Here is a 24091-nt window from a genome sequence, read left to right as displayed (position 1 = left end):
GTGAGCACTCAATAAATGGGAGTGGTTTTTACTATTGCATCATCATTGTCGATAGTAATATCATGCTGCTGGCCATGGACAGCCTCAGTGCCCACGGGGTAAGTACCCTTTGAGCCCCCAAAGCAGGAAAGTGTGCAGAGTGGGCCTCTGCTCTCAGGGCCTTGCTGTGGCCTGTGGAGCAGCAGCCACCACAGGGACCCCAGGCAGTTACAAATTTTGCTTTTTCTCAGTCTCGAAGGACATCAGCTTCCTGAAGCTAAGCAATGACGGGAACAGCCCCTGCTCCTCGCTGCCTCTGTGAGCCATCCTCAGTCGCTTTGAGTGGCCTTGGCAGTCATCAGCTGCCCGCTGCTGGAGCAGACCTCTCAGTCTGGCCTTGGGCAGGTATCTTAGTCCGATTGGACTGTCATAACAAAACAGCACAGACTGCATGGCTTACAAACAACGGAAATTTATTTCTCACAGTGTTGAAGGCTGGGAAGTGCAAGATCAAGGTGCTGGCAGAGTTGGTGTCTGGTGGGAGCCCTCCTGCTGGTTACAGACAGCTGTCTTCTCACTGTGTCTTCATCTGGTGAAAGGGGCAAGAGCACTCTCTGGAGCCTCTTTTTTTTTTCGAGGAAGATTAGCCCTGAGCTAACATCTGCTGCCAATCCTCCTCGTTTTGCTGAGGAAGACTGGCCCTGAGCTAACATCCGTGCCCATCTTCCTCTACTTTATATGTGGGACACCTACCACAGCATGGCGTGCCAAGCAGTGCCATGTCCACACCCAGGATCTGAACCAGCAAACCCCAGGCCACTGAAGCGAAACGTGCACACTTAATTGCTGCACCACCGGGCAGGCCCCTCTGGAGCCTCTTTTATATGAGCACTAATCCCATCATGAAGGCTCCACTCTCATGACCTACTCACCTCCCAAGGCCCCACCTCGAGTCCCATGACTTTGGATGTTAGGTTTCAACACATGAATTTGGGGGGGACACAAACATTCAGTTGTTCCCAGTAAGGGTGGTGGGGAAGACTCAGACCTGGGGGTAAGCAGAGGCTTCCTGCCGACCTAGCCCTGCCCACGGGATCTGCCGCTGCCTGCTTCTCTAGGTCCAAGGGGAAAGGCAGCAAGGGGCCACTGTCAGCTCCTGACAAACAGCAGATGGACGGGCCGCTGACCACTCTCTTCTCCGTGGACACTGAACAGGCACTCTGCCCTGTGAGGCCTCTGCTGTGTCTCCTCTGTCATCCGACCTTTGCACAGGCGATTTGGTGATGGCAGGTTGGTCCACACACAACCAGTTATCCCCCTGCTGATCTTGAACCTAACACTATTTATTTTGTGGATGGCTCAGGACAGGCTCTCAGCCTCCCAAACCCATCTCACTTTATGTCCAAAGAGGGCAGAGCTCATTGAGCAATAATTTCTTCCGCTCTGCAGAGGTGCCTCTGGCAAATTCCATCAAGACTTTGCCATCACGGTACTGCCTCAGTCTCAGGGTTTAGCACCAGGCTCTCACTGCCTAGGCCCTGGGGGTGCGACAGATCTGTGGTCCCCACAGCAGCCTTGTCCTGCCATTCCCTTCTCCCAGGAGGAGCCCCTAGTAGAGTTGCTGAGGTGACCACCGGAACAACTGACAATTGTTGGGGATGCGGTTTTTCAGTGTTGGTTTGGGAGAGAAATATCCGAATACTTAGGTTCGTTGTGCTGCTGCAGCCTGGAGTGAATAACGGCACTCATTGCCGAGGCTGCGGGTCGCGGAGTCCCACGGGAGGCCTGTTGCTCTGACAGCTGCAGAACTGCAGCATTTGCACGGCTTCTGGATGCTTCCAGGAGATCTGAGACAGGAACGGCACACAGTGAATCATTTTGTCCTCCCGCTGCTGTGAAAATCTCAGATGCTAACCAGAGAGAGATTTCCCAGATCTTCAAGTTGGTCCACAAAATTTACAGAGTTCTTATTGTTGGCAGAGTGCTGCATTATTGGGTGTTGATGGGGAAAAACCAAAAGCCATCAAGAACCTGATCCCTGTCTAAGGATTTAATAGTCAAGTTGGAGAGGAGACACACACAAGCTGAAGACCACCCATTATGACATGGTGACAAATGGCGATTGATACTGTATACGTTGAATGTATCTGCAGAGAAAGAAAGAAAAGGCTGGTTTTGAAAAGAGGTGGATTGAGAAGGAGGAAGGAAACTGGGAGAGAAGGCAGACATAGATCACAAACCTCCTGCTTATGTTAGAACTACAATGTTTCTCAAGGTCATTTCCTGAAATGGCATATCATCTTTATCCCTCTACTAAGCCTGGCTCATTTCATGAGCACTGCATGTATGTGTGTGCGCACGCACGTGTGTGTGTGTGTGTGTGTGTGAAGGAAGGATCTGGTTAGCAGAGGGCAAGTGGAAAGTTTAAATGCCTTGTCTGGGAGGCCAGTAGGGCAGATCAGGGAAGGGCGTGAGGTCCATGGAAGCACCCTGTGTTCCCGTTCCAGCCTATTCCCGCCTGGTCTGCAGAGACAGCAGCTGAAGTGGACCACAGATGAGCAGAAGGCTGGTTTGCAGTTAACATCGGTAGCACTCAGTCTTGCAAGGGGTGGGGGATACCGGAGGGTTCTGAGCACCCCCAGAACTCGGTTAGAGGCTGACCCATCTGGGAATACGATGACTCTGGGATCTGAGCCCCAGGAAAGCAGGGTGGAATTCCCCTTGTTCATGGTCCACTCTCTGCTTGTGTCTCCTCTTGTGTCTGCCAGGCTGAAGTGTGTGCTGGGACCGTGGCAGAGGTGATCCAGTCTGTGGTCAACGGGGCAGACGGCTGCGTGTTCTGTTTCGGCCACGCCAAGCTAGGTCAGTGAGAGCTTCATTTTTTCCTGCTCCTCTTTGGATTCTCATTTTACCCTCTCCAATCTTCTGTATTGGCCCCAGAGTCCTCAGATGAAAGGAAAGGTCGTTTCCCTTAGGCGCTGAATTGAATAATCATGAATAACTATTTCTGCTTTTGAAATGGAGATGTTCATCCTGGGAGCATACCCAATCATCCAGGAAAGCCCTGGAGTCCAAGAGATGGACAAAGGAGGAGCAGAGTTGTTACCCTGTGGTCCTGGTCAGGGTCACGCCCAGAAAGCCCGCATGAAAATGTACATTTCCTGGCAGGGGCTGTGGGAAGCAGCGAGGGCCCCTGGACCCCTCCAGAGGCCTCATGTTGGTGGATGGAGCCAACGTAAGAGCCAGAGGAGCGGTCTCCCAGGCAAACCCAGGACCCTGTTAGGACGCGTCTGGGGAAATCAGGCTGACAACCACCGCGCTTCCCAACATCCTGCTATCTGGAATATGCTGTGCCTAAGCACCTGGGAAGGGAGGCAGCAGAACACCCCGACAAGGGTTTGGAGGATCGAATCCCCCCTAAAGTGCCTTCCTAACCCTGACCTGTGGCCATCTGCTCACCAGGTCTTACCTTCCGTGCTTGATAAGTTAGTAATTTGGGGAGCTCCAAAGAGTGTCCCTTGGCAGAGATTCCAGCAGAGCCCCCTTACACATGATGGAGGCAATTCTGTGCCAGGACAGAAGGCCCATTTCATCTTGCTCCTGCTTCGCTCGTCTTGATTTCTGATCAAAGCAGTAATCCAGATTTTAATGGAATTCGCTCATACTATAAAAATATACACAGCGTTTAACTTGAGAGGCGCTGTAAAGTGTAAGTCTGTGCACTTAATCTGTGGGGTGATGATAAAAAGAACCGTGATGGCGATGAAAGATCCCTGCCTTCTGCTACACGTAAAACGACGAGGAAACTGAGAGCTGGTGGTACTTGGGATCCTCCTCCAGGTAAAGTGTGGTTTAATCTTGTCATTAGTCTGTGCTCTTGCATCTTTATTACAGCCGCTTAATCAGCAGGACTCGGAAATGCTTCTTGTTGTTGTTGTCAAATTCTCAATATTTCTCTCACCTTTTTATTTCCTTTCTTCTGCATCCTTGGCATCTGTTCTTGAGACACTGGAGAATGATTCCCGACACTCAGTCTACTTTTCTTTCTTCCCTGGCCCCCGCAGGAAAATCCTACACCATGATCGGGAGGGACGATTCCATGCAGAACCTTGGCATCATCCCCTGTGCTATCTCTTGGCTCTTCAAGCTCATAAATGAACGGAAAGAGAAGACCGGAGCCCGTTTCTCAGTGCGCATCTCAGCCGTGGAAGTGTGGGGCAAGGAAGAGAACCTGCGGGACCTGCTGTCCGAGGTGGCCACGGGCAGCCTGCAGGATGGCCAGTCCCCCGGCGTGTACCTGTGCGAGGACCCCATCTGTGGCACACAGGTGATTGGTTCTGGAGCTTGGCTGGCTCCAAGGTGGCTCTTCCCCACCTCGGAGGCTGGGGCACATCCCCCTGTGACTCACTCCACATGTAAACTGGGGAGGCTCACAAGTGTTTACTTTGAAGTGACCTGGAACTTTATGGCCTGCAGCTGTGGGGCCATCTGCTCACCCAACCTAAATATTTGTACCTTGACTCTAATTGACAATGAGCAGGAACCACAATTGTTGTAGTATTTGGGGGAAATCGAATTCACTTTCTTTATGCCCCTTTCCAAAAAAAAGTACAACCTTTCTTTTGTTTAACAATAAGCCAAAATATTTACTGCTCCGCACAAATAGCTACAGCCATTCTCGGGGCTGTTTATGGCTCTATAAACTGTGTTTCTGGCACTGGCTTGCGGCCAGATTAGTAGTGCTGTAGGAAAAAACTAATAACCACTTTCTAATTAGAACCATGATATAATTGCTAGAACTATGGAAGCCAAGAGAAGCTCCAGTTCGCATTTTCAGGATGTCATGCCTGTTACGAGCGTTTCTCCCTTGCTCTTTGACAGTAGATGGAGGGCTGACTCGGGAGCTCATATCCAGAATAATCTGGATAATAATATTCTGGGTAATAATCCAGAATAATTAATTCTTCCAGTCTCTGGCAGGAGGCTTTATTTTTACTTTTATTTTTTAGATGGGTGTTCATTTTGATAAGCACCTGCCTCATCCCGAGTGTGAGTGTGTTCATAGGTGAGGACCCCCTCTGTTACCATGCTCTTCCCTGCTCACAGCATCTCTGATCCTTCCATTCCCACTGTGAATCCTCCGTTCCAAAGCTCCTCACCAATCGCAAGGCCCTGCGTGACCTGTCCCCTGCCTACTTCCCACTCCCCTTCAATTGCATCTGGGTCCCCAAAGAAAGCAGTGCCCCTCCAACTTCAGCGTGTGTATGAATCACTGGGGATCTTGTTAAAATGCAGATTCTCGTTCAGTAGGTCTGGGGTGGAACCCCTGATTGTGCATTTCTAACAAGCTTCCCAATGATTGACATAGTAGCAAGGCTCTAAGGCACTCACCATCCTCTGCCTTACCTCTGGGCCTTTGCACATTCTGTTCTCTGTGCATGGAACACTTCCCTTCCCTCTTGCTCTTCATCTGGCTAACTCCTTGTTCTTTGGGTATCAGCTAGATGTCACTTCTTCCAGGAAGCCATCTTGGATGTTTCTTCTGATTGTCAGTTGTGATTGCCTAGTTAGTTCTCTGCAACTCTCAAAGGGTGGGTACCATGTCTGATTAAAATTGGCTGCTCATAGTTTTAACAGATGCATTAGATACTATTTGGATGTGGAATCTAATTAGAATGCAAACTAATTGGTCATGAAAACCTTAATCTGGTGGTTCTGAAGCGTTAGTCTTCATCAGACTCACTTGGAGGACTTGTTAAAACACAGGTTGCTGGGCTCCCCATCTAGAATTTCTGATTCAGTAGGCCTGGGAGAGAGCCCTAAGATGTGTAGTTCTAGTCTGTTCCCAGGTGATGCTGGTGCTGCTGGTCCGGGGGCCGCACTTTGAGAACCACTGTTCTGAAGCATAAGACTTGCTCAGACGGTATCTACACAGCACCTGTGATGGAAATCAGTGTCACCCTACCCACCGCTCCCACTCTGAGCATCACCTGGACATTCAAATATGCTAGAACCTCCACTCACTTTTGTAGCTGCATTAATGAAGTTCCACTTAGGTGAAAGATCTGGCTAAGTGAAAGCTAAGAAGAAGAGGAAGAGACCAACATCGTCTTTATTTTAACTTTTCTTGTTGAAAAATCTTAAAAAGTCTTTGGTTTATTTTTCTGCCATAGTAAGTACAAAACAGTGAACACAACAGAATCTCTCTTTGAAATTTGAGGCTTTTGATGGTCTTGGGTTCCAAATATTGGCTCTCACAGTTCAGAATTATAAGTATAGTTAGAGTAGAAAACTGTCAGAATATATACCGACCCTATTTGAATCATTTCTTTGAATAAATCAGAAATATGAGTTTCCTTTTCTCGCGAAAAAGACGAGTGCTGGTCAGACTCTGATAGCATTGGTCTGATTAGGCTTGACTGTAATTGCCAAGGGGTCTCATAGGATCCAGACACATTGCCCATGACACTTTCTTTAGTCAGTTAATGAGTATGCCATGAACATGAATTAGGAACTGAAGATAAAAATTGATATCCTGTAAATAATACGGATGAGACACTCAGGCATCTTGGGTGTTTTCATGTGTCTTTTACATTTACTTCTTATTTATAACTATACTAGGAAAAGTGGCCTAAATTTGGCTTTGGTTAAAGAGCTGGATAAATTGAGTTCAGTTAAAGCCAACCAAGTCTTTTCACTTCTTTGGAATATCAGTGCTGTCTGGACTAAAATCATGTTTTACAACCTACCTGTCTCCAAACAGTCTAATCTTTGAAATCAAGATGCGGTCGTGTCCTTCATGTTTTCTCAGGTGAATGGACGGCCCAGGATGTCAGTTTGGTGTCCTCTGCAGAGAGCAGAATGGGCCCCTGCTCCCCCTGATCACTTGGATACATTTGCTCTTCACATCTGCTATTTACAGATTCTACTTATATTGTAAAATGGGTAAAAATATGTTCCATCCAATGTGTGCTCAATATTGATTTTCAGAAGTGAATTAAGCTGAGAATTGCACATGAGAACAGGACCTTGTTCCAGAAGGACTTTTGGCCTTTGAGAGGCATGTAGCTTTACTCTGCAGAATGGATGGCCAGGCATGAGCGGCTGGCGAGCCCTCCTCAGCCTGCAGCTTCAGCTCTGAGCTTGTGTCTTCCAGCTGCAGAACCAGAGCGAGCTGCGGGCGCCCACCGCAGAGAAGGCTGCCTTCTTCCTGGACGCCGCCATCGCCTCCCGCCGGGGCAACCAGCAGGACTGCGATGAAGAAGACCACCGCAACTCCCACATGCTCTTCACCCTGCACATCTACCAGTACCGGATGGAGAAGAGCGGGAAAGGAGGAAGTAAGTTGACCTGTCTCTACTCTCAGACTAGTGAGAAACCCCTCGTTGAGGGCAACCATCACCTTTTCTTAATGTAGTTCAATTTCACCAGCATGGAGTTCGTGATTTGGAACTCAAGATAACGATAGGGTCTGGGCTGCAGTTTACTTTTGAACATCCAGGGGAAAAGGCTTTGCTTTGGTAAAGATAATTTATGAAGGTAATTGCCTTGGGAATGTGAGAGAACCAACTTAAGAAAACTGCTTCATAGTATCTTTTTGTTCACAAACCTTAAAGGTGCTGATCATGAAAGACGGATCTGTATCCCCCAGCCCTCCCACCAGTGTTATTCATCGTGACCTTGAGTCCACTATATGGACCCAAAAGAACCAAAGTCATGTTTTTAAAGAGTCTATAAATCAGACTTGAATACCTAAGCAGACTCTGGCTGCCTCCCTCCCTCAGGTAATGCCCATCAGTGACATTTCCCTGTAGAAACCCTGGCCCATGCCCTGCTCTGTGAGGGAGTTACACTGCCAGGAACCCAACTCGATGGTTAGACAGTTCTCTCTTGGCTGTTTTTTCAAAGCCAGCACTGACGTTGGTGCATGTTCATCCCTTGTCTGCTGAGTAGCGTAGACTCTATGCTCAGTGGCTGAGTACCAGCGCTCAGCTCAGTATCTCAGGTGGGATCTTGCACTGTGGGCAGAGTAGTCCCTTGACCTCACTGGGCTTTCTAAGGCAAGTGCAGGCCACAGGGCTGGGCTGGCCAGGCTACAGCTTCCATAATCTCTCGATGTCCACTTCTACAGGGCTTTCAAAACAGGCAGTTGGCCCCCAGAGCTCTCTGAATGATGTCTCGAGGATGCTGGATGCCAGAAAAACAAACAAAAGTCCTGAGTCAGGAGACTTAAACTTGGTGCCTAGAAACTGAGAAGCTAATTGGCTAATGCAGAGGCAATCAACTAACGTAATTCTAGGTGGAGCCTAGAATTAAGACATCCAACTGGGATCTGTGGATGGGCTCCCCAGTTTCTCCCCAGGTCTCCTTGTTGCCCAAAGACTTGGAAACCACTACTCCTGGAGATAGCTCTTGGGGGCTTCTGTTGCCCCAAGTGGAAGCTCTCTCTTTCTCCCATCTCATCGCCTCTCTTGGCCCAGTTTCCTGCCATTATTCCTACTCCTTAATTGTTGTTGTTTAACTCAGGTTTAATGGGGTATAATTTACATTCAGTAAAACTTACCCTTTTTATATGTCATTAGATGCGTTTTGACAAATCTATAGTCATATAACTACGACCACTATCAAGATATAGAACAAAACTATAGCCACAGAAATGTCTCTCTTGCCCCTAGTAGTCAGTTCCCTCCCTAGCTCTGACAACCACTGATCTGATTTTTGTCCTTATAGTTTTGCTTTTATCCAGAAGATCATAAAAATGGAATCACATGATCCATATGTGGCCCTTTGTGTCTGGCTTCTTTCATTTAGCATAATGCATTTGAGATTCCTCCATGTGTTGCATACCAGTCATTCACTTATTTTTCTTGCCTCCTGCTCCTTTGGTTTTGACTGGGCCTAGAGACTTGCCCCCTATCTCTACCCCGGGACTTGGGCTGGAGTTCCACTAATCCAGGCTAGCCTTCATGGCTCTGACCATCAGCCTTGGCGCCCTGCCCTGGCTGCTGCCCAGGAATCTAGAGATACCGGCCCTCACTTGCAAGGCACTGGGCGACCAGGCAGAGGTACCATCAGCAGCTAGATCTCTATTGAAACCAGCAATGGTGTTGAAGGTCTGACTGGGGATGAGCAAAATATCTTGAATGGGAATCTTTCAAAAGAGGTTGTTTCTCAAGGAAAGGCTCACGCCATGTATAGCACTTCCACTTGGAATAACTTTCTTAAAGAAGAAACGAAGGCATTAGGAGAGGGATGAGAAGAGCCAGACCTTTAATCCGTAACAGAATTTTATCCATGTTTCTCCTAACAATCTGGGGGCTGGCTTTAAATCCTGCCCTCCCTGTTTTTTCTCAGTTACATCTTAGCAGCGTGAATGTGAGAGTCTAAAACATGTTTATCTTATTCTTTTAAGCTGTCAATAATAATAATAATTGGACCTTACAGTGGATTCTTGTCCTTTTAGCAAAAGGTGACGCGCAAAAGGTCTGAATCTTGAGCCAAGGGTTTCCAAATGACACTGAGAAGAAAAACTCAGTGTTGGGATCATCTCCTCCTCCTTCTAGCTTTCAACACAAGCTACAACTCTGGTTTTGGTTTTTCACTTTTTTTCATGATTTTCTCAATTTGGAATCGGAAAGTAGAGAGAAATCTTGAAAACAAACAGTTAATTAAGTTACTTCAATTGTAAGAACTTAAAATTCAGCTTCCATGAAGGTGTAGACTAGGACATTCCTAAACCCAATAATCCACCCAAGGTCAGTACTTAATGGATCCCGAACATGTATTAAATATTTAACATCAAACTCATCTTCTTCCTATTTATAAATTCTGAAAGTGAATTGCTTTTAAATAATAAATTCAGGTTAAAGGAAAAGGCAGATACCATTAGTGGCTTCCAGAACTTCTTTAGGTACTTTCTCATGTGTCTGTAGATGAGAACAAAGAAGGGGCGGGAGTGAAGGGGCTGATATGGGGGTGAGCCCCCAAGGATCCGGAGATGTCACCTGCCAGCCACAGCACCCAGCTTCTCTCAAGGAAGGGAATCCAGGCCAGAATGCACACAGCTCCCGCTCACAGCTTGCTTGACTTCAGTGAATTTATATCTGTTTAAAATATAATTAGGAGATTTTGAGTGTTGTTTAAAATGGAAATTTTGTTTACTTATATATAAGTAATAATCCCTGTGGGCCTGGCAGCCAGAACTCAATTAAGGAAAAGTTTATTAATTAGTCACCCTGCAGGAAGCAGACAGCAGAGCGTGCTGCTCTTAACTGGCCATTAGATACTTAGATGATGGATTCAAAGAGGCCTCTGCTGCAAGAACTAAACACACCGTGTGTATATATGCACCTGAATCTTACACACATATATGCGTCCTATACACGCACATATGCACATATAAGTAGACAGCAAAAATGTTTTAAACACGTCAAGATAGAAAAGAAACTTCTGGTGTATCACTGTTTTTCAGATAACACTAGGTTAAGCTGAAAGTATTTCCCTGGTTTCAAAAGTTTTTGGAGCATCAGCGGGACCCGTCCTTCACCCATCACGGAGCCTTCTCCTGCTTTCTAGGCTAAACCTGGAAAGGCTTGAGGACCCCCTTGGGAATTCCAGCATTGGAGAAGAGAGCCTAAAGCCCCGATGGTCAGGAGCTGCTCCTCGTACTTGCACGGATGAGTGTCTAGAGCAGGATGAGACTAGTGATACTCCAGGGTAATACACTCATGATACTGACATTTTACAAGTCCTGTTGATAAAGGTGGTTTTTAAAAGCATCACTTTGATGAGTAACCTGAGTTTTCAAACAGCTGTTGCCCAGGATCTAGAATGACACTGGGTCTCTGATTTGTTCTTTCACTTTATTACCACTAGAGGAACCTAGAGGCCAAGCGTGGGCTGGGCTGGCTGTGTGTGCGCACACGGACGAGTGTGCATGCTTATGGGCATCTGGCTGTGCCTGCACTCATCTGTTTACACGTCTGAACAGACTGTTTCCTTAACCTCAGTTTTCTTTTGACAACCAACCACTCTTTCTTTATGTGTCTTGGAACAGCTTGAATCACCTGACGCCCTATCCAGGGCTGTGTGGTCTATATGACTCTAGAGGCCCATTATTTGGGTGGTAGATGGGGGAAAAGGGATCTAGGAAAGAACATTGTTTCTAAAGGAGGCAGAGAGGGGCCTCAGCTGTCCTTCATACAAAGCTCTGTGTAGGGAGGACAGCCACACATGGCCGGGGGGTACTTCTGGTCTCTCGTCTCCCCCTTGGTCATTATGAAGTGACAGTTTTCTATTTCTCGATTTTTGTAATATGATTTTTAAAATCTTTGGCCAGGAGACAATATTCTAAACAGCGCAGTCTGGAATTCCCATAGTAATCTCTCATGGTCTTCCCGTCACCGCCGTCTCAGCAGCACTTCCAGACCTCTGAAGCCTGATCCCCACTCTGCCACTCTCAGCAGATAATCAGCAGCCTATTTAAGGCGAAGATAGAGTTAACCTGGTGTATTGCCTCAGCCTCTCTCCTCTTAGCTTCAAAATCTCCTTGTTCCTGCACCTGGGTCCCCCTGCTTCTCTCCCACAGGTGTGCTTCCTCCTTCTCCTTGCCTTCTTTATCCCGTCCCCTTCTGTCTCTTCTGGGACCTCACCAATTGGGACCGTCAGTCATCTTTTCATGCTTTTATTTTCAATCACTCCTACCACCCAAGCCAGAGCTAGGTGGAAGGAAGGGAAGAGGAGGGCAATGACATCAACAATTTAAAAAATCCTTATCTGGACCCTACTTCCCCCTTGAGCTGCCTCGTCCATCAAGCCTTTCAGATTCTCCCTTTGTGTAATGTTTCCCCTTTAAGACCCATGACAGTTTGGGGAGTGGTAAGCCGTTGCCTTACTCCACCTTATATTTCAATCATCTGTGGGCTTGTCTAACCCCATTAGACTTCAGGTTCCCTGAGGACAAGCCCATTATCCATCTGTCTGTCCTCCACAGTGTTACTAGTGTGCCTGGCACATCAGTGCTCGGTCCCTATGTGTTCAATCAAATAGAACGCGTGCTGTCGTTTTATGATTTCTCTATTATCTAGTTTAGCTGTGTTTCAGAAAGAGAAAGACCATCCGGTTACCCTTCATGTAAACAGATGGTGTGAGTTCAGTGAAGCCCTCTTATGTAACACAGTCAGAAGGAGCTGGTCAATTGAGAAAGTGAGTTGGAAAGAGGATTCATATAAAATGATACATTCACACCATAAATATTTTATTTCAACTTAAAACATCCAAATGAGTATTTATTCATCAATCTCCTCAAACAGGGCCGTGGCTTCCTCTTTGAGATGAGTTTTCAACTTAAGGTTCTGGTTTTTATAAAAGCCACTCAGATTAATAGTCTGGTTTTTGCTTTAAATTTCTTCTAAGTGATTCAAGAACTTAAAAGACACTTGTGCAGCCAACTGGATATAGACTTTTCTAGACTGTGAACATTTTTTCCACTTTATAATTTCTCATTCACACCTAATTCAGCATCTTAAAAAAAAAACAACTCATTTTTATCACATCTTTCCAAAGCATTGGGTTTAGTTTTTAAAGAAACATTAACTTTCTTTACACAATCATGTTTTATTGGTGTATATAATATTAAATTATGTTTTTATCTATACTGACAAGTATAAGAGTGTGTAGACAAAGTAGCGGGCGGCCAGCACTGGCCACAAGTGTTCAGTGAGCCGTGGGCATCAGCCAGCCTGCCTCACACAGGGGATGGAGAGCATTGGTTAACTGGCCAGGTGGCAAGGCAGTGGTTCCACTTTGCTGCACATTAGAGTCACCCAGAGAGCTTTTCAGTGAATCTCAGTGACCATGTCACACTCCAGGCCAATTAAATTAGAAAGCCTGAGAGTGGGAGCCAGGCATCTATCTTTTTTTAGATTCCAAGGTGATTCTGACACCTTGCAGCAGAGTTTGGGAACCACGAAGTTATGGAAAGGTGAGTTAAAAGAATGCCTATGTGCTTTATAATTAGCTCTGGATTTTCATCTTAGACTCAGCATTAATTTTCTATGAGGTTTTGGGCAATTTATTTAACATCTGTGAACCTCATTTCCCTCATCTATAAAATGGAGCCAATTCTTGCAATACAGGATCATTGTAGGAATTAAGTGATATTAGAAGAATTTAGCATTTCCTGGCACCTCCTAGGTGCTCAATAAACTGAGCTGGGAGAGTGGCTCAGGAGTGGGGTAAAATTAGCAAATTGCTTCCTGTAGGGAGAGTAAGGCATGTGGGTAATTTGGTTTGGTCAAGCTCTAGACTTAAAATATACATATTAGAATATAAATAAAGGATTCCTCGAGGCAGACTGAGTTGTGTTCCTTTATCCCTGCAGCTGTGATCTCAGAAATCTGAGATGTCGGTGAGGAGCCTGTTCCTATCTGCTATTAATTATCACGTTTCATTCATTGAATTGATTATAGAACTGCTTTCTTTCTGACCACCTGTAGTCATGTAAATTCTTTTTTTTTTAAGATTGGCACCTGAGCTAACAACTGCTGCCAACCTTTTTTTTTTTCTTTTTCTGCTTTTTCTCCCCAAATCCCCCTCGGTACGTAGTTGTACATCCTAGTTGCAGGTCCTTCTAGCTGTGGCACGTGGGACGCCACCTCAACGTGGCCCGACAAGCAGTGCCATGTCTGCGCCCAGGATCCGAACCAGCGAAACCCTAGGCTGCCGCAGTGGAGTGCGAGATCTTAACCACTCGGCCACAGGGCCGGCCCCATGTAAATTCTTGGTAACAGCAAATGGGCTGTGCTCACTCCCCTTGTACCATTCTAGAGTAAGCACCATGGGTGAAATTCAGAGTTCTGACGACTGACACTCCAGTGGGCGTAGAGCAGAGTTGATTTTCCATTGTCTGAATGTGACTCTCACTTTGAGTCATGCAGTTATAATTATAGGTATTTTATAATGCTATTCTTCAGCACAGTCTAAACTACGCCTTTTGTTCTCTGTGCTCTGTTTTACTACATGAACATTATGCATTTTATTCCATTACATCAAATGGACTATTAGAGTCTGAAAGTCCAAACTGGTCCCTGCCTTTGCTCTTTAATCTGCGGTGCACGTGGAATATCTGAGCTTCTCCTGTCTATATAATTAGGTTGCAAAACAGATGATATTTTGCTTTAAAAATAACTATTTCCGCAGCACATTGCCATGACCTGATCTTGCACCATAGAAAATGGCATAGAAGAGAAATAACATATCTTCCCTTTTAAGGGTTTTTACTGGGGATAGTGTAAGGTAAACAAAATATCATGTCCTTGATGTGAAACGTTCTTGGCCATAGTAACTGGAGAGCCTGACTTGAGCTGTTGTGCTTTCTGTAAATTCATCACCATTTTTCTCAGCACTAGATGTCGAAATTGACCGTGGGATGGGGTAGAGACAAGATTCGGGTTAGGACAGTGGTTCCCGGATGTTTTCATCCTACAGTGTGAGCAGCACCTCGCCCTCCCACATCTGCGCTGTCATGTGGGCTCTGCCTGCAGATGTGTGGGCGCCCAGACACTGCCCACATGCTCCTCACACAGCCACCAGGACCCAGACACACCCACATCCTACCCTGCATCCACTTTCTCAACCCGCTGCTCTTCCACTTGCCCCAAATGAACTGAGGTTCCACAACGGCAAGTTTCCATTTCTACCTTTGCGACCCTCCTTCCACCCAGAGTAGGGGAAGGCAGAGGGAATAGCAGCTGTCCTAGAAGCAACAGGAGGTGGGCCCGGTCTGATGGTGTGAGCTGGGCCACCCTGGAAAGGCAGGAATCCAGAGGCCTGAGGAGCAGGAGTCTGCTGCTGCCTGGGGAGCGAGGGGGACGAAGGGAGATGACCCAGGAGCTGGGGTGCTGTGCTGAGGGCCACACTAACCTGGGAGAGTGGGGCCTGGGAGAGAAAGGCAGCCTTGTAGCTCCTGCTGCCTCAGGAACTGGCTGAGACCACGCGGTGTAGGATGAAGAGCACAGGTCTTGAAGGTGTGAATCCTCCTCGACCACTGACAGCATGAGCACAGGCAGGTTTCCTTTTTTGAAAAAAAAAAATGCTTTAATGAGATATACTTGAGACATAATAATTTGCACATAAAGTATGTAATTTGATAAGTTTTGTCATATATATATATATATATACCCATGAAAACATCACTGCAATTAAGATAAACATATCCATCACCCCCAGAAGGTTTCCCTGGAACCCTTTGAAATCGCTCCCTCCAGCTCCTCTGCCTTCCCCTCCCTATACCCAGGCAAACACTGATTGGCTTCAGTTCCTATACATTAGTTTGTATTTCCTAGAATTTTGTATAAATGGAATCATTTCATACAGTCTGTACTCATTTGAGTGGCTTCTTTAGCATAATTATTTTGAGATTCATGATACATGCAACAAAGTGCATTTATTTTTATTTCTAAATAATAAATGCCTATCCATTCACCAGCTGATGGACATTTGTGTTGTTTCTGGTTTTGGGCTATCACAAATAAAAGTACTGTGAACATTCGTGTACAAATCTTTGTTTGGAAATACATTTCCTTTTCTTTTGGGTAAATGCCTAGAAGTGGAATGGCTGGACCATATGATAGATGTTTGTATAATTTTTTAAGAAACTGCCAACTGTTTCCCAAAGTGATTGTACCATTTTATATCTCCACCAGCAGTATATGAGCATTTCAGCTCCTCCACATCCTCACCAACACTTGGTATTGTCAGTCTTCTTAATTTTAGCCTTTTTATATAATAGATACATAGTATATCTCACTGTGATTTTAATTTGCATTTCACTAGTGACAAGTGATGTTTAGTATCTTTTCATGTACTCATTTGGCATCCATACATCTTCTTTGGTGAAGTATCTTTTGCCCTTTTAAATATTGTCTTTGTCTTATAGTTAAGTTTTGAGAGTTCTTTATATAATCTGGATACAAGTCCTTTATCAGAAATGTGTTTTGCAAATATTTTTTCCCAGTCTGTGTCTTACCTTTTTATTCTCTTAACTATGTATTTTGAAGAGCAGAAATACTCAATTTTGATGAAGTCTATTTTATCTATGTCTTTTTTTATAAATCATGTTTTTCGTGTCATGTCTAAGAAATCTTTGCCTAACTCAATATCAAAAAGGTTTTATAGTATACTTTCTTGTAGAAGTTTTATAATTTTAGGCTTTATATTTAGGTCTTTGATCCACTTTTAATTAATTTTTATAAATTGTGCAATGTGTGGATTAAGGGTATATATGGATTAAAGGTATATATAACAATTATATATATGTAATTGTTCCAGTATCGTTTGTTGTAAAAACTATCTTCTCTCTACTAAATTACCTTTGCACCTTTGTCAAAAATTATTTGGAGCCAGCCCTGATGGCCTGGTGGTTAAGTTTGGCACGCTCTTTTGTCTGTTGATCTTGTATCCTGCACCCTCACTAAACTCACTTAGTTCTAGCTGCTTTTTTAATGTTTTGCTGAGGAAGGTTAGCCCCTTGCTAACATCTGTGCCAGTCTTCCTCTATTTTGTATGTAGGATGCTGCCACAGCGTGGCTTGACAAATGGTGTATGTCTACACCCAGGATCCGAACCCATGAACCCAGGCTGCTGAACCACTCGGACATCGGGCCAACCCCTCTACTTGTTTTTTTTGTAGATTCTGTTAGATTTTCTACATAGATGATCACATAGTCTGCAAATAAAGACAGTTTGACTTCTTTCTTTCCAACCTAGATACCTTTTATTTCTTTTTCTTGCCTTATTGTACTGGCTACAACCTTCAGTACAATGTTGAATGCAAATAGTGAGAGTGAACATCCTTGCCTTGTTCCTGATCTTAGAGGGAAGACGTTTAGTCTTTTCCCATTAAGTATGATGTTAGCAGTAGGTTTTTCATAGACACTTTTTATTAAACTGAAGATATTGCCTTCTATTTATATTTTGCTGAGAATTTTTTATCAGAAATGGATGTTGAATTTTGTTCAATGCTTTGTCTCCATCTCCTGAGAGAATCATATAGTTTTTCTTTTTTGTTTGTTAATATGGTAAATTATATTGATTAATTTTTGTTAACCAACCTTGCATTCCTGGCATAAACCCCACTTTCTTATGGTGTAAAATCCTTTTTATATGTTCCTGGATACAGTTTTCCAATATGGTTCTCTATTATTTTGTTTAGGAGCTTTGCCTCAGTATTCATGAGGGATGTTGGTCTTTAGTTTTCTTTTCTTGTAATTTCTTTGTCTGTTTTTGGTATCAGGGTAATCTTGGCCTCACAGAGTGAATTGGAAAGTATTCTCTCAAATAATTTTTAGAAAGAATTTGTGTAGAATTGGCATTATTCATTACTTAAACATTTGGTAGAATTCACTGGTGCAGCCATCTGGCCCTGGAGCTTTCCCTGAGGAAAGGTAGTTAACTACAGATTCTATTTCTTTAAAGGATATAGAACTATTCACACTATCTATTACTTCTTGAATGAGCTTTAGCACTTTATATCTTCCAAGAAATTTGTCCATTCTTCCAAGTGATCTAATTTACTGGTATAATGTTTCCTTATTATCCTTTTGATATCTGTAGAAACTGTAGTGAAACCACTCCTCTCATCCCTGACATTGATCATTTTTGTCCTCTCTCCTTTCCTGATCACCGGTGCTAGAGACTTATCAATTTTATTGATCTTCTCAAAGAACCAGCTTTTGGTTTCATTGATTTTCTCTATTTTAGATTTTAGTTTTCTATTCCATTGATTTCTGCTTTTATGTTAATTATTGCCTTCCTGCTATTTAGTCTTTAATTGGCTCATCTTTTTCTAATTTCTTAAGGTGGAAGCTAAGGTCATTGATTTGAGATCTCTGTTGTTTCCTAATATAGACATTTAATGCTGTAAATTTCCTCCTAAGTACTTCTTTAGGGGCATTGCATAAATTTGGATGTGTTGTGTTTTCATTTTCAGTCACTTAAAAACACTTTCTAATTTCCATTTTGATTTCTTCTTTGACCATAAGTTCTTTGGAGCTGTGTTGTTGAATTTCAAAATATTCAGGGATTGTCCAGATATCTTTCTATATTGACTTCTAATTTAATTCCATTGTGTCAGAGAACATACTTTGAATGATGTAAATCCTTTAAAATTTATTTAGACTTGTTTTATGGGCCAACATGTGGGTCTGTCATGTAAATGTTTTGTGTGCACTTCAAAAGAATGTATATTCTACTGTTGTTGGCTTGAGTCAACAGCAATGTCAAGTATAAATGTCAAGTAGCACAAGCTGGTTGATAGTGTTGCTCAAATCTTCTCCATCCTTACTGGCTTTCTGTCTACTTGTTATAGCAATTATTGAGAAGGGGTATTTGAAATTCCCAATTATAATTAAGGACTTGCCTATATCTTCACGCAGTTCTGTCATATTTTGCTTCATGTATTTGAACTTCTTTTATTAGGTGCGTAAACATTTTTGATTGTTATGACCTCTGGATGAATCATCCCCTTTATCATTATAAAATGTCCCTCTTTGCCTCTCTTAACATTTTTTGTCTTAAATTTCTTTTGTCTGATATTGATATAGCCATTCCAGCTCCCTTATGGCCACCGTTTGTATAATATAGACTTTTCCACATTTACACTTTCAATCTACTGTTTCTTTATATTTCAAATGCGTTTCTCATAGGGAGCATATGGTAAGGTCTCACTTTTTTATCCAGTCTGACAATTTCTTCCTTTTACATGAGGGTATTCAAACTATATATATTTAATGTGATCATTGATATGATTTGGTCTAAATTATTATTTTTCTATATGTTTTTTATTTGACCCATCTGTTCTTTGTTTTCCTTTTCTTTTTTATCTGCCTTCTTTTGGATTTATTGAACATTTAAAAAATTCCACTTTATATCCCTTGTTGGCTTATTAGCTATAACCTTTCATTATATTATATAGTGATTGCTTTAGGATTTCTAGTATACCCCTCTGAGGTATTACAGTCTACTTTCAAGTGATATTATATCACTTTGTGTATAGAAGAAGAACCTTACAATACAGTACTTCCATTTCTCCACTCCTAACCTTTGTGCTATTGTTGTGAAACATTTTAATTTTGCATATATTATAATCCACATATTCAGTGTTATTATTTTTAACAGTCAGTTATCTTTTAAAGTGATTTAAATAATAGGGAAAAACATATTGTTGACCTAGTTATCATTTCCAAAGTTCTTCATCCCTTTGTGGATCTGCTTATGCTAAATTCTTTCAGCTTTTTGTAAGTCTGAGTCTTTATTTCCCTTTTGTCTGAGAATGATACTTTAGTTGGGTGTATAATTCTAGGTTGACAGTGTTCTGTACTTTAAAAATGTCCCTCCACTATTTTCTCACTTGTATTATTTCCAACAAGAAATCTGCCATCCTCCTTATCTTTCTTTCTTTATATGTAACATGTTTTCTTCCTCTGGCTATTTTTAAGATTTTCCTCATCATCCCTGGTTTTAAGCAGTTTGATTATGATGTGCCTTAGTCTAATTTTCTTCACGTTTCTTGTACTTGGGGCTCATTGAGCTTCTTGGATCTGTGGGTTACAGTTTTCATCAAATTTGGGAATGTTTTGGCCATTATTTCTTCAAATATTTTATCTATACCACGATGTATCTTCTTCAGGGATTCCAACAACACACATATTAGGACACTTGAAGTTGTCCTACGGTTCTTTTTTTCTTTTTTGTTTTTTATTTTTAAAGTTTCTTTCTTTATTTCATTTTGGATAGTTTCAATTGCTATATCTTCAAATTCACCAATCTTTTCTTCCGCAATATCTAATCTGCCATTAATCTCATCGAGTGTATTTTTCAACTCACACATTGTAGTTTTCATCTCTGTATAGATACAATTTATGTCTTTTTTATATATTCCATGTCTTAACTTTTTGAACACTTGAAATACTGTCATGACTGTTTTAATGTCCTTCTCTGTCAATTCTAACATCTATGTCAGTTCTGCATGGGTTTCAACGATCTCTTCATTATGGGTCTCATTTTCTTGCTTGCTTCTTTGCATGCCTGGTTATTTTTGATTGGGTGCTGGACATTTTTGTATTTTGTAAATATTCTTAAGCTTTGTTTGGGGATGTAGTTATTTGGAAACAGTTTGGTCCCTTCTGGTCTTGCCTTTCAGATTTGTAGGTGGGACCTGGTCAGTGTTCAGTCCAGGGCAACACCCTTCTGGGTACCCTAACCAGTGCCCTCGGAATCTTGAAGTTTTCCAGTCTGGCTGTTGGGAAGAAGCACTATTCCTGGCCTTATGTGAGTGCTGTGCACTATTCGCCCTAATCTTTTCAGGTGTCTAATTCCCCAGCCTTGGGTAGTTTTCTCACATGTCTGTGTTGATCAGTGCTCAGTTGAATACTCAAGGAGACCTTCTGCAAATCTCCAGAACTCTGTTCTGTGAACCATTGCAACCTTAGTCTCCCTGGACTCTCTGCTCTATCTCCTCAGTTCAGAGAGTCCACCTGAATTCCCCTCCCTGAGCCATGGCCTGGAAACTTACTGGGATATAGGTAGTGTTCACCTTACTTGTTTTCCACCTCTCAGGGATCACTATCATTTACTGCCTGATGCCTAGTATCTTGCAAACAGTTGTTTTATACATTTTGTTCATTTTTTGGTTGTAAGAGGATTGATCTAGTCCCTGTTTCTTACTTCATCTAGGTCAGAAGCAGAAGTACTCGTGGGCAAGTTTCTTAACTTTTCCAAACTTGTATTTTCTTATCTATAAAAAAAGGACAAGAGTATTTAGCTTATGATTTTACTGTGGAAAGTGAATGAGACTGGTGTTTGTGCAGTACCTGGTACTTGGCAGATACTCAGCAAATACTTGGGTCTTTTCCTTTCTCTGCACCTGGATGTTACTTCTTCCTGATTTTATATTGAGTTATCAACCTTATTCCTGGCTGATCTTTAGGTCAGGGTCTCTATGATGATCAACCAAAGCAGATAATCACTCACAGGCCATTCAGATTTAACCTGAGCAGTTTCAGAATTCTGCTATCCAAAGGACATGTGGGTACAAACCTTATCCTCCTTTTATTAGACATTTACCTTCTCTGAAATCTCATCCAATTTAACCTACAAGAATTATTCATTTATTTATAGGATGAATGTCAGCAGGTTTTAGAAGGTCAGTGGTATGTGGTGGACAGAATTTAAGAGGACCATGCTATTTGTCACCCCAGCATGATTTTGTTGGGGTTTCCTACTGGGTCATGAACTTTAACCTTTTACTTCCTCCCTTTTTTTCCTTCAGATTTCCTAGGAGCCACATGAAGCACAGACTAGTGTTTGCCAGAACTTGACCACTTCTCTCTCCTCTTGTCTTCTCTGTGGCAGTGTCTGGAGGCCGCAGCCGCCTGCACCTCATTGATCTTGGCAGTTGTGTGAAAGCTCTCAGCAAAAATCGGGAAGGAGGCTCAGGGCTGTGCCTCTCCCTGTCTGCTCTGGGCAATGTCATCCTGGCTCTTGTCAATGGCAGCAAGCACATCCCATACAAGTAAGTGGCTCTTCTATTCAAAGAATGGGATGGGGAGGCATGAACCCAGGGCTGGGTGTGGGACTCTCAGTCCAGTGACGTCTGAGGAGAGGTGTGTTACAGAGGGACAGTCTGGACCACATTGTTAGTTCAGTGCCAGAAGACAGCCTCCACTAACAATTGTGTAAAGCTTGATCTTCCAAATTCAAAAGCTATGGAAATACTTAGATTTAGCCCAATTTTGACCTTAGGTTGCTCAAGTCAAAAATAATAGGAAGTTATCTCAGTTGAGGTCTTCAACCACAATTGCCATTGGTAGATTATTGTCACCATTGTACAGATGCTTCATAGTGACGAGAGCAAGGGGCAGAAGATTGGCTTACCCTTCCCTTAGGAGTAGAGCTGCCAGATTTGACCAATAAAAAAACAGGATACCCAGTTACATTTGAATTTCAGATAAACAGCAAATAATTTTTTAGTGTAAGTGTGCCCCCAAAATTGTATGGGATCTATGCGCATCCTTAGTTTGTCTGGCAACCCCACTTAGGAGAGCTTGTGAAGCTTGAGGACTTACCACTCACCATTCCATGCAAATGTTTATTCCACTTCCAAGATCCTTTCCCTCTTTCCATTACTGCTCCAAGAAGATGAAATTAGAGCTGCTCCTATGTCTGGAAGAGCCAAACACTTGCCATATCCTCTATGCCCACGAGTGACTCAGCCCTGGAGCGCCCCCTCACCACCATCACACTGACTCAGCTTCACATTGCACAAGGTGGTGATGCGGGGTGGGTACTCCTCTGCTTGTTCAGGCCCCTGCCAAGATCCAGCTGCACCTCTTGCTAACAATCTGAGCCTTCACTCCTCATGAACTGAGAGCTATAGCCATATATCTTATCTACAACACAGGGATATAAGACTCAGGATGATATAATATGTGTCAAAGTTTTCTATAAAATTTAGAACGCTATAGTCAACCAAAAAAGACAATCTGGTTGAGCCTATCCTCATCTATGTAAATGGAAATAACACCTACCTTACAGAGTTGCCATGAGGATTAAGCAAATATCATGGAATCATTTTTTTTAACATGTAAAATCCTATAAAATGTAAATTACTATTGTATGGGAGGAAAAAGATAAGTCAGGCAGCTCGTCCTACAATAACTAAGATTCAGGGCAAGTCCTTGAGTTCTCCTCGCCTCTGGCCTGAGTTGATGCCAACACTGATTTTATTCTCCACCAGGAGGGCCATTCATTACCAGACTGACTTGAGGAGCTTAAATGGCGATTATAATCCTGTTTGTCTCAATTCTTGAAATTTGCAATCCTTGTTGGATAAACCCAGAAATGGTTTTCCCAACCCTTGTGAGGTCCCTTTTCTACGAGAAAAAATTTTAAGTTGAAAGTTTATAAAGGTTCATTCAGTATCATTTCTGCAGTTGAATAAATTCAACTTGTCATTACAAAAAAACGAAAGGAAGGAGAGAGGGAGAGAGGGAGAAAGTTCTGGAGTGGTACTGTCAGGGATGGAGGCCTTAGAAAAAAAGTGAAGAGTTATTGGCACGATGGGCTTCCCTTTCCGTAAAAAGAGAATCGCGTCTATTAATGTGATAATTTACTAGATTATGCTGCACATAAAATTCAAAATGCCACCTGATGAGGTCACTGATTTTACACTTTACTTTCATATGTCTCACTTTGTTTCTGTAGAGTGATATGCTTTTATGATTTTAATAAATATTTGTGGAGTTGATGATGGAAAGGATGGATGAATGTAAGCGTATGAAATTACTTTTACTTTGGATAAAGTAACTTCCTTTCCGTTAGAGTTGAGTTTTATTATAAACATATAAGGAAATGTTAAGATTTTTTAAAATTAATAATTCAAGGTCTCTTGTTGAATTCAACATAGTTAGTATCAGCGAGCCATAACAACCAGCCCTCTGCCCCCTTGAGGGGACTGACAAGGTGTGAAACCTCCAGTCCCCATTCCCTACAGACATCTGTCTGCGTTCCCTTCCTTCCGTTCTGGCTCTGAGGGTGTGATGAAGGAAGTGTTTCTGTGTCTGAAGTAGGCATAATGTAAATGCTCTGTCTGCGCAATGCACAGAGTTGTCCCCCACCATCAGGACCCTGACCTGGTTTAGCCACTGGAGGCTTGGGTACAGACGTCCATCAGCTGCCCCTGCTCTGCGCTAATGTGTCTCCTGGAGATCGTGTGTGGCCACCCATTCCTCAGTGCCAGGAAACACGGTGGCCTGCCCCTCCGGCCAGCTCTGTCCTCCCCAAAATATTCATTTTCCAAGGCATTTGTGCAGCCTAGTTCTGTCATCCTCAGTCCTTGATCCCCGTCATTGTGTCTAAGCTTTAAACGACACTTGCTGTAATACGGTCTCAGATTCTCAGCCGCAGCATCTATTCGATATGTGGTATCTGCAGATCACATTTGCAAAGTGATTAATCAACTAGAAACTATCCTTTTTCGAGGTACAGGGAGATAAGGCGGAGATTTGCTCAAGTCACCCAGCCAGTTGGCGGCAGGATCAAACTGCATCCCTTT

General features: G+C 43.2%; 1 protein-coding gene across 4 annotated transcripts in view; it reads left to right on the top strand.

Moving 5' to 3' along the window:
* The window catches only part of KIF26B (kinesin family member 26B), a 436898-nt gene that overhangs the window by 356292 nt on the left and 56515 nt on the right, over nt 1-24091 (top strand). For all 4 annotated transcript variants that reach the window (XM_044762759.2, XM_070501708.1, XM_070501707.1 and 1 more), the window contains 4 exons: nt 2748-2841; nt 4044-4306; nt 7136-7319; nt 21391-21550. In XM_044762759.2, the coding sequence (XP_044618694.1) occupies nt 2748-2841; nt 4044-4306; nt 7136-7319; nt 21391-21550 (701 nt within the window). The remainder of the gene's footprint in view (nt 1-2747; nt 2842-4043; nt 4307-7135; nt 7320-21390; nt 21551-24091) is intronic.

The sequence above is a fragment of the Equus asinus genome, chromosome 30 (assembly GCF_041296235.1).
Source record: "Equus asinus isolate D_3611 breed Donkey chromosome 30, EquAss-T2T_v2, whole genome shotgun sequence".
In the NCBI taxonomy this organism is placed as follows: Eukaryota; Metazoa; Chordata; class Mammalia; order Perissodactyla; family Equidae; genus Equus; species Equus asinus.
This window is presented reverse-complemented; position numbering and strand designations above follow the sequence as displayed.